The 10,140-nt window shown below is 39.1% G+C and overlaps 2 protein-coding genes across 5 annotated transcripts in view; both read left to right on the top strand.

Annotated features, from left to right (window-relative positions):
• Nucleotides 1-9,977, top strand: part of LOC125715484 (interferon-induced protein with tetratricopeptide repeats 1B-like) — a 28,996-nt gene extending 19,019 nt beyond the window's left edge. For 2 of the 4 annotated variants that reach the window (XM_048987044.1, XM_048987043.1), the window contains exons 2-3: nt 1,914-3,402; nt 8,764-9,977. In XM_048987044.1, the coding sequence (XP_048843001.1) occupies nt 1,914-3,345 (1,432 nt within the window). In that variant the 3' untranslated portion in view covers nt 3,346-3,402; nt 8,764-9,977. Of the gene's footprint in view, nt 1-1,913; nt 4,577-8,763 lie in introns of those variants that run through there. The other 2 variants (XM_048987042.1, XM_048987041.1) reach the window with 2 other exon arrangements.
• On the top strand, nt 5,509-9,977 carry LOC125715486 (interferon-induced protein with tetratricopeptide repeats 1B-like). The gene is made up of 2 exons (XM_048987048.1): nt 5,509-6,032; nt 7,275-9,977. The coding sequence occupies exons 1-2, from the start codon at nt 6,028-6,030 to the stop codon at nt 8,704-8,706; spliced, it is 1,437 nt and encodes a 478-aa protein (XP_048843005.1). The 5' UTR covers nt 5,509-6,027; the 3' UTR covers nt 8,707-9,977.
• Nucleotides 9,978-10,140: the final 163 nt, after the last annotated feature.

The raw sequence follows: 10,140 nt of genomic DNA, 5'->3' as shown, positions 1-10,140 counted from the left end.
TGGACACAGTGCAATTATTAATAAATAGATGCACACAAAATCACACTATTGAAGTTGGCCTACATAGTGTGCATTGTACCCCATAGTTTATAGCTTAAAGCACACCGTACAGGACATGTCTGTATCACTTAGGTTGATACTTATTTGTCAATAGATAAATTTCCTTTTCCAGTTTAAACAGACACAGAGCAGTTATTACTGGTAATTGAAATGTTTTTGCTCGATCTCGCAAAAGTCCATCCCAGCTTAGTGAGATCTCGTAATGTGTTTTTCAATCACCGATTTCTTTTCTCTCCAGTATTCAAATCCCACTGGGGCGATGCAATATTCTAAAAGGCGTTAATTCCCACTTTAGGGGAAACGAAACTGATTCTGTTAATCTGGCTTTTGCAGACCAACAGGACATGTAATATGGATACAATGTAATAATGATAACTGTTAGAGAAAAAGTGATCTTGAACATCCAAGGGGTGTGGAGCAGAGGGACCTTATCAATCAGACTTGTTGATCATCAGCACGTATAATATATGTGAGGCAAATACAGTGTAAATCATAAATCAAATTTCCTATAGTTCATATTAAAACAAGGTGTGAATACGGTATTTTTCATTAAATCCTAGACTTAGTGACAGGCCGATAAATCTTCATGAAGCTTTTGAGACGTTCCCCACACGTACTGGGCCGCAACGTCTTTGGAGGCTTCAAACCTATATTTTAAGCCTAGGGAGACACCTAGTGGACTTGAGAATGTACAGCAATACTTTAAACAATCTGAGAGTGACGTCTCCACATTTGCAATGAATGAATGATGTCGTTGGTATCTAATTGACCGTCTGTCTATAACCATAACCACTTAATCCCAACAAGGGTAGCAGGGAGACTAAAACTTATTCTGGGAACAAGGGGCGCAGGTGGGAACCAACCTGCCAAACACCACAGGGCACACACACGCACACAACCACAGGGCCAACTTAGAATTGCCAATTAACCTACCGTGCACGCTTTTGGACCATGGAGAAAACCGGAGGCCCCAGCAGAAATCCACATGAACCCGGGGAGTGTAACACCGGCTACATTGCAAAATGATGGTATCAAAAGAGGAAAGGTGTCTGTAAAGCATTCTTGGGATTGCTGTTTGGTTACCTGCGTAAAACGAAAACTTAAGCGTAAATGGAAACTGTTCGATGTGACTTTGGCTACTTTGATTCATTTTTATTCACTTGCCTGGTTTATTTAATTTCTCCCACAATATCTACCCAAATAAACATTTGACTGAAAATATGTTAAAAGGACAGGATTTTTTTTTTTTTTTTACGATTTCAGAGGAAACATTGTAGCCAATGTGTGACTGAAACAAAAGGGAAACGAAAGGTATTCTGTAAGTTTTGTTTCTGCTAGAAATAAACAGAAATATTTGCTTTGTTTTTTAAAGCACTGCGTCATAGTCACTCCTGTTTTAAAGGGATGTGTCATAGTTACTCTTATCTCATGTACATAAAACCGACAGCATTTTCAGACCGAAACTGACAATATCAACAACACACCAAGGTCAAGATTGGCATTAACAGCTTTATTTTGCTGAAATGGCGTAAGTATAATGGGGTAGAGTTTTCTGTGTTATCAGACTTGTATAGACGACTGATCAATTATTTCAATAACAATAACAATGCAAAATACAAAAATGTTTTTCATATTTTGCACCTATAAGATATAGGTCTGTGTACAGAGAATAATAGGCCTAGTTTTAATGTATGGACAGAAAGTTTTGACTAAATATAAAAATGTGAATAGATTAATAGTAGTTTCAACAGGAAATATTAAGTAAATATACTGCTGTAATATAGCAGCTGGGTTGTTAAACCAGTGTTACTGACAATAGTACTGTTTCTCGTTACCTTACAATGCTGCTGTAGGTTGAACCAGGAAGCTGCACTAAGAGAAAAACTTATTCAGCTTCAGTGCCACTTCACCTGGGCTCTCGGGAAAGAGGGCACTGACCTCAGTGACCTGAAAATTAGACTGGAAAATGATATTAATTTCAGTTCAGCTGATCAAGCCGGGGGCAAGCACTTATTTAGCTATTTGGCTTTTGTGAATTATTTGCAAGACCAGCCAGAAGAAGCACTCGCTAACTTGACAAAGGCTGAAGACCACATTCGTAAACACAACAAAGAATGTGAGAAAATGCTCATTGTAACATATGGAAACTTTGCATGGCTGTACTACCACTTGAACGACCATGTAAAATCTATGAGTTATCTGGAGAAGGTGGTAGATATTAGGCAGCGATTTCCAACACAGTCTCCTACTGCTTTTCATGCGGAAGTCTACGGAGAGATGGGATGGACCTTCCTCATGTATTCTAGGATATACCACAAGAAAGCTAAAGAGTGCTTTGAGAAAGCCTTGAAAGAGTATCCAGACAATCCTGACTGGAACTGTGGTTATGCTACAGCGCTGTACCGGGTTGAATTTGAGAGCAACACAACTGCAAATTCACCAGCTGGTAAACAGCTAAGGCGTGCCTTAGAGCTGAGCCCTGGGGATTCTTATATCATGGCACTTTTGGGTCTAAAACTAGCTGAATCTGGGAGATTGAATGAAGCAGAGGAATTGATTAAAAGAGCTCTCATGATTTCACCAGACAAACCCCACATCATACGTTATGTGGCAAAGTTTTTCAGAAGATATGGATCTATGGATAAGGCCATAGACCTTGTGAACCGTGCCCTTGAAAAAACACCCAATTCAGCCTTTCTTCATCATCAAATTGCAACCTGCTATAGGAATAAAAGAATCAACTTGTGCAGAAATGGAGGGAAAAACAATAGAGAAGAGGTTGAACACCTTCTCCGACTTGCCATCTGTCATTGTGAGAAGGCTATTGAGATAAAGTCCTCCTTCGTTACTGCCGTGATAGATCTAGCTTTTTTACATGTAGAGAAGAGAAATCTTCCCAAAGCAGAGGAGCTGTTTCAGGAAGCATTTCAGGTGGCCAGAGAGAAAAATATCAACCTGCAAAATGTCCATCAATGTTATGGTGACTTCCAGCTGTTTAACAAAAGATCAGAGTCTCTGGCCATAGAGCATTACATGAAAGGGTGTCAAATTCAGAAAGATAACACAGTGGGTAAGAAGTGTGTTAAGAAATTGAAAATGATAGCAAAGAGGCGCATTGACTGGAATCCGAGTGATGGGGAAGCTTTTGGGATTCTGAGATATGTTAATAAGCTAAGGGGTGACAAGCTTCAAGCCATAGAGTGCTATGAGAAAGCTCTTTTACATAGCCCAGGGAACGGTGAGTTTCTCACAGCTCTCTGTGACCTTCGGCTTTCTCTGCACTAGTCGCTGGCCATGTTTACCACTACCTGTGCTCACTGTCTGTAACTCTTTGCACAAGACCTCCATACTAGGCACCATTATGGACTCTCTCCTCATTTGTATATCTCACATAACACTAAAGGTCATCAGAAACATCAGTAAACGAGGCTTGGGCAGGATGCCTGATGAGTTGCCACCAGAGAATGTTCCAGGTTTGATATTACAGGCCTAGAAGAAGCTGACCTCATCAAATGAAGCCTCAAATTACTCACACAGCCAGTCTTGGGCTCTGCCCTCCAAGCTAAGACTGTAAGTCCACAAAAAGTTTTTACACAGCAGTGAACATGAGTGACAAGTTATAAAATCTGAAATGCAAAGGAGCCTCTCTTGGAGCCGATGGTCAAAAAGACGATCGCTGAAATCTAAAGGTGCTCCAGACCTGGGAAACAGCAAACCTGCATAATTCCTGAAATCAATGCATTAGTGAACGCAATTGGATGCTGGGATACATTTATCAAGTAAAAACTATGAAAGGTCCAACTGTACAATGCTATGCAGTGGCTCTATTACATGATCATGCAAATGGAGAGCTGGGAAGCTGGTGTGAGCTTATAATTTGAATATCTGATATTTAAAGTGTTTAACATTTTGCAACCATTATCTTAATTATTATACTGAATGGCGGAAATTATTTCATTGATTATATTTTATGTTAGAGGTATATAACATGCATTATCTTTATAATCATTTTGATGGTTTGTGTACAATCAGTCTCAGAGTTTCAGTTCAAACCAATCAGTAGCTATTATGGAAAAACACATTTTCAGCATATAGACAAAAAACTTTAAGTAAAATGAAAAAAAATGCACTGCACACCAAATTCGGGGAAATAAATTGTATAATTTACAAACCCATACTTTTTATAGCATATTCTGGTGATGTATAATTTTCTGTAACTGACTGTTTAACTTATTAGGTTCAAATGCATAACTTCTATTTACAGCAGGCACGATGTTTATTAACAGTGCAACTGCAAACACATGTAAACAATAAGATTTGACTGTTAGACCATTTTGGGCATCACTGCCCTGAGCTTTTCTCTGGCTTTTCCCTCCATCTTTGGCCCTTACTTGCGCTTTTCGCCGTCTTGGAGGACTGCAGTTCGTTTTGGCAGAAATAGATACGACTCGCTTTGGAAACGAACTCTTCATAAGTCACTGAATATATGTTAGGGGGCACAAAATAGTGAAAAACATCAGAATATCCTTGTGACATTACAGTTATTTATAGCAGTTTTGATGTTGTTCTGGTTTTTTCCTTCCCCACCAATCAGGAGTCAGGAGCCGCTTGTGTAGATCTTCAGATTCAGTCTTCATTGCAACAATGAAGTTACAACCAAGGCCGGACACTTAAAGTGTGTCCAATACTGTTTTACACCAATTTTTATACATTTTCTTATTGTGTAACAATATCTCGTCACTTAAGCATCATCATTCCCTCAACCATTCACCGTCGTTGTTTTCTCCCTTGGTCCACACCCCTAGATGAAAAGTTTGTCAATCATCTCTTTGACTGGTTGGTGCCTCGGGTCAACATAATGGTGGCCTGACCATCTCTACTCGGTTTTTTTAAATACCCAGCCGTGAACTTTTGGTGAACTCAGGCGAATCCCTTCCTTCAGTAGCAAACCGTGGCAGCGTCTGCTTGTTGCACATCGTCTGGCTAGAGGGTTAATAATATATTTGTCCTTCAACATAGTGATAAGCTGCAGCACCAATAAAGTACATATCCATACATCGAAGGCTAACAAAATAGCTAGCAGATACAGAAACTTCTAAGCCGACACAAGGTGCTAATTCATACTTGTTTTTCGTCACGTTGTGCACAGCAGTAATTGGTCTGCATTCTCTGAAGGTCACAAGGTCACTCTCTACACGGTTTACATCAGCTTCTTAATAGAGTCCTAATGATTACATTCTCTATGCGTTATGAAGTGCTAAATAATATTACATAATATCTCACTACTTTCATTGTAAAACAGACGCCGGGTAGCTAGTTAACAGCCAGATAGTCCGTCCTCCTGAAATGTTTTAATATAAATGAATTGATCGGGGTTGTTTTCTGCTGCTCTGGAGGGAGTGGCGGGCGTCAGCAGAACCTCGCCTGGGACGCCAGAACACCCAGAGCCTGCGGTGCTTCTCCACAATACCTACCCCGAAAAACATTTTACTGAATATCAGCGTCTTCAGGTTTTAGCAGCAAATAATGTAGCCTCAGCGCGGCTTTTGAAGCTATATACATATATCCTGCCAATATCTTAATTTCTTTGACCTAACTATATACAGTAGCTTTGTCCGTCTTCAGTGTGTTCGTAAAACAAAATCTTTTGAATTGGCAGGCTGCATGGTCTGAATATAAAATAAGTAGTACATTTATAGACTGCTGTAAATATAGCATTCCTCAAATGCTACGGCAAATCTTATAGCACATTTCGTTGAATAAATCCCACTTCAAAGGAAACGAAACTTGTTCCGTTACTTTCGTTTTTGCAGAAAGCGAAAGACAATGTTTGCTTTATTTTCAAAGCGGCAGCGTCGTACTGACTCGTGCGTCAAGTAAGACCGACAGCGTTTTGTCAGACCGAAAAGGACGTTATCAACGACACACCGAAGTCGGGTTTTACACTAACAGCTTTATCTTGCTGCAATGGCGTAAGTATACTGCTGTAGCGTTTTCTGTCTTCTGTCTTGTATAGGCGACCGTTCATTAATTTCAATAAGAATGACAATACAAAATGAAATAAATGTTAGTTTCATATTAATTTCTCGTACGTATAAGCTATACATTTACAGAGAATAATATCCTTAATGTTTGGACAGAAGGTTTTGAATAACTAAATATGGAAAATGAGAAGTAGCTAGATTAATAGTTTCCCTCGACAAGCAGTATCATATGGAAGCCCGTTTCCACCACAAAAAGAAAAAAAAAAGTCATAATAACGAGAAACTTTCTCATTATTACGACTTAGTATCTCATAATAACGAGAAACTTTCTCATTATTACGACTTAGTATCTCATAAAAACGAGAAACTTTCTAATTATTACGACGGCTTAGTATCTAATAATGAGAAACTTTCTCATTATTACGACTTAGTATCTCATAATAACGAGAAACTTTCTGATTATTATGACTTAGTATCCCATTATTACGAGAAACTTTTTTTTTCAACGAGAATTTTTTTTAAGGAGAATTTTTTTTTTTTTTTTTTTTTTTTTTACAACGAGAATTTTTTTTTTATGACTTTCTGAGTCCTTCTTCCGTTTCCGGAGTGAGCTCGAAGCCTTTCATGCCTCATTCAGTGCGTCTCATGCACCATGTCTCATCCAGTGTCTCATACCTCATGCAGTGTGTCTCACGCCTCATGTTTCCTGCAATCATATACTGGATAAGCAGTTATGGAAGAAGTATGGATGGATGGATGGATGTTGTGGAAACAGAAGAAGCCTCAGAAGGTCATTTAAGTAGAAGTCATGAAAAAAAAATTCTTGTAAAAAAAAAAAAATTCTCATAATAATGGGATACTAAGTCATAATGAGAAAGTTTCTCGTTATTATGACTTATTTTTTTCTTTTTGTGGCGGAAACGGACTTCCATAGTATTATGTAGATATATCTGTGAAAAAGCAACAGCATTGTTCAGTATAATGTTGCACATTACGGAAAATAATACTGTGTCTCGTTTCCTTACAATGCTGCTGTAGGTTGAACCAGGAAACTGCACTAAGAGAAAAAAAAAGAGAAAGTTTTGACTAAATATAAAAATATGAATAGATTAATAGTAGTTTCAACAGGAAATATTAAGTAAATATACTGCTGTAATATAGCAGCTAGGTTGTTAAACCAGTGTTACTGACAATAGTACTGTTTCTCGTTACCTTACAATGCTGCTGTAGGTTGAACCAGGAAACTGCACTAAGAGGAAAACTTATTCAGCTTCAGTGCCACTTCACCTGGGCTCTCCGGAAAGAGGACACTGATCTCAGTGACTTGCAAAATAGACTGGAGGATGATGTCAGTTTCAGTTCAGCTGATCAAGCCGGGGACAAACACTTATTCAGCTTTTTGGCTTTTCTGAACTATTTGCAAGACCAGCCAGAAGAAGCACTTGCTAACTTGGCAAAGGCTGAAGACCACATTCGTAAACACAACAAAGAATGTGAGAAAATGCTCATTGTAACATATGGAAACTTTGCATGGCTGTACTACCACTTGAACGACCATGCAAAATCTATGAGTTATCTGGAGAAGGTGGAAGATATTAAGCAGCGATTTCCAACACAGTCTCCTACTGCTTTTCATGCGGAAGTCTACGGAGAGATGGGATGGACCTTCCTCATGTATTCTAGGATATACCACGAGAAAGCTAAAGAGTGCTTTGAGAAAGCCTTGAAAGAGTATCCAGACAATCCTGACTGGAACTGTGGTTATGCTACAGCGCTGTACCGGGTTGAATCTGAGAGCAACACAACTGCAGATTCACCAGCTGGTAAACAGCTAAGGCGTGCCTTAGAGCTGAGCCCTGGGGATTCTTATATCATGGCGCTTTTGGGTCTAAAACTAGCTGAATCTGGGAGATTGAATGAAGCAGAGGAATTGATTAAAAGAGCTCTCATGATTTCACCAGACAAACCCCACATCATACGTTATGTGGCAAAGTTTTTCAGAGAACATGGATCTATGGATAAGGCCATAGACCTTTTGAAGCTTGCCCTTGAAGAAACACCCAATTCAGCCTTTCTTCATCATCAAATTGCAGTCTGCTATAGGAATAAAAGAATCAACTTGTGCAGAAATGGAGGGAAAAACAATAGAGAAGAGGTTGAACACCTTCTCCTCCTTGCGATGCATCATTTTCAGATGGCCATTGAGATGAGGCCCTCCTTCCTTATTGCCATGATAGATCTAGCTCTTCTACATGCAGAGAAGGGTAATTTCACCAAAGCAGAGGAGCTGTTTCAGGAAGCATTTCAGGTGGCCAGAGCGAAAAATCTCAACCTGCAAGATGTTCATAAAAGTTATGGTAACTTCCAGCTGTATCACAAGAGATCAGCGTCTCTGGCCATAGAGCATTTCATGAAAGGGTGTCAAATTCGGAAAGATAACAGAACAGGGGAGCAGTGTGTTCAGAGATTGGAAATGATAGCAAAGTGGCGCATTGACAGGAATCCGAGTGATGGGGAAGCTTTTGGGATTCTGGGATATGTTAATAAGCTAAGGGGTGACAAGCTTCAAGCCATAGAGTGCTATGAGAAAGCTCTTTTACATAGTCCAGGGAACGGTGAGTTTCTCACAGCTCTCTGTGACCTTCGGCTTTCTCTGCACTAGTCGCTGGCCATGTTTACCACTACGTGTGCTCACTCTCTGTAACTCTTTGCACAAGACCTCCATACTAGGCACCATTATATATTCTCTCCTCATTTTGTATATCTCTCATAACACTAAAGGTCATCTGAAGCATTGTTAAACCTCATCAAATAAAGCCTCAAGTTCCTCACACAGCCAGTCTTGGGCTCCGTCCTCCAAGCTAAGACTGTAAGTCCACAAACGGTTTTTACACAGCAGTGAATATGGGTGACAATTAGCAAAATTTTAAATGCAAAGGAGCCTCTCTTGAAGTCGAAGGTCAAAAAGACGATCGCTGAAATCTAAAGGTGCTCAAGGCCTGGGAAACCTGCACATTTCCTGAAATCAGCGCAACAGTGAAGACAATTGAATGTTGTGATACGTTTATCAAGTAAAAACTAAGAATGTTCCCGGGAGTGTTCATCATTAGATATCACAGACCTGTAGCAGCCAGTAATGTAATAACTGCCAATACTGTAACTGCTAATACCATAATAGTGTTTCTATTCTTGATATAATAAAGGTCAATAATGTTACAACTAGCCATTAATGTAATACGTTTTCTGAGATATATAACACAATAACCATTTTCCAATATTGGTCACTTATTACATTCTCGCCTTTTGTTACATTAAGAACTGAGAAATTAATTGTTATTGGCATATTATTACATTATTGGTAGTTATCGCTGAATATATGCATTTTATTTTTTACTATACAATAGATGGAATATGCCCATTCTCTGTCTACCGATAGCGTTTCACAGGACCAATGATAGGATGTTTTATGAAGTTGTTTAACTTGCATCTCCATTGGATGTCAGAAGCATCAATCAAAGCCAAGCATTTCCCGCCTCTTATTTGGAGAAGCGTCCACTAATTTTCCTCAGCTAATAACTGTCACTTGAAGTCAGAAGAAAGTGTTCTTCGCAGTTTGTTTGGGTCAGATGCAGCTGTCAAGGTAAAGTAACACCCTAAGCTTCTTGTCTGAAAACAGTATTTATGTTTGTACTAGTTAACATATGTATTTAGGATGGTTGTTTGCATGGAAGACTTTATATGGCTAATTTTAACAACAACATTCATAGCTAAATAAAATAGTAAGACAAGGCTCTGGTTAGATCCAAATATTTATACTAGCCATGGATGACATAAGCAAAATAAATGTACATCATTATAATGCATGATAATGAAACCATGTACCGTATTTGCTGTGAACAATCCCTGCAAGTCCATTAAAAGCATTAAACTGTTCACTGATGGTTATGTAAAAACAAGTCTCCATGTAAACTGTGCTTCTAGGATCATGGTTCCGACAGCTCACCTTGTATGGTCTGTGTGACAGATACATTGTATGTCCATCTCCAGTGCTTGTGATTTACTGTCCTGGCAGCTTCGGAGAGAAGACAAAGGGGCG

The sequence above is a fragment of the Brienomyrus brachyistius genome, chromosome 20 (genome assembly GCF_023856365.1).
Source record: "Brienomyrus brachyistius isolate T26 chromosome 20, BBRACH_0.4, whole genome shotgun sequence".
Classification (NCBI taxonomy): Eukaryota; Metazoa; Chordata; class Actinopteri; order Osteoglossiformes; family Mormyridae; genus Brienomyrus; species Brienomyrus brachyistius.
This window is presented reverse-complemented; position numbering and strand designations above follow the sequence as displayed.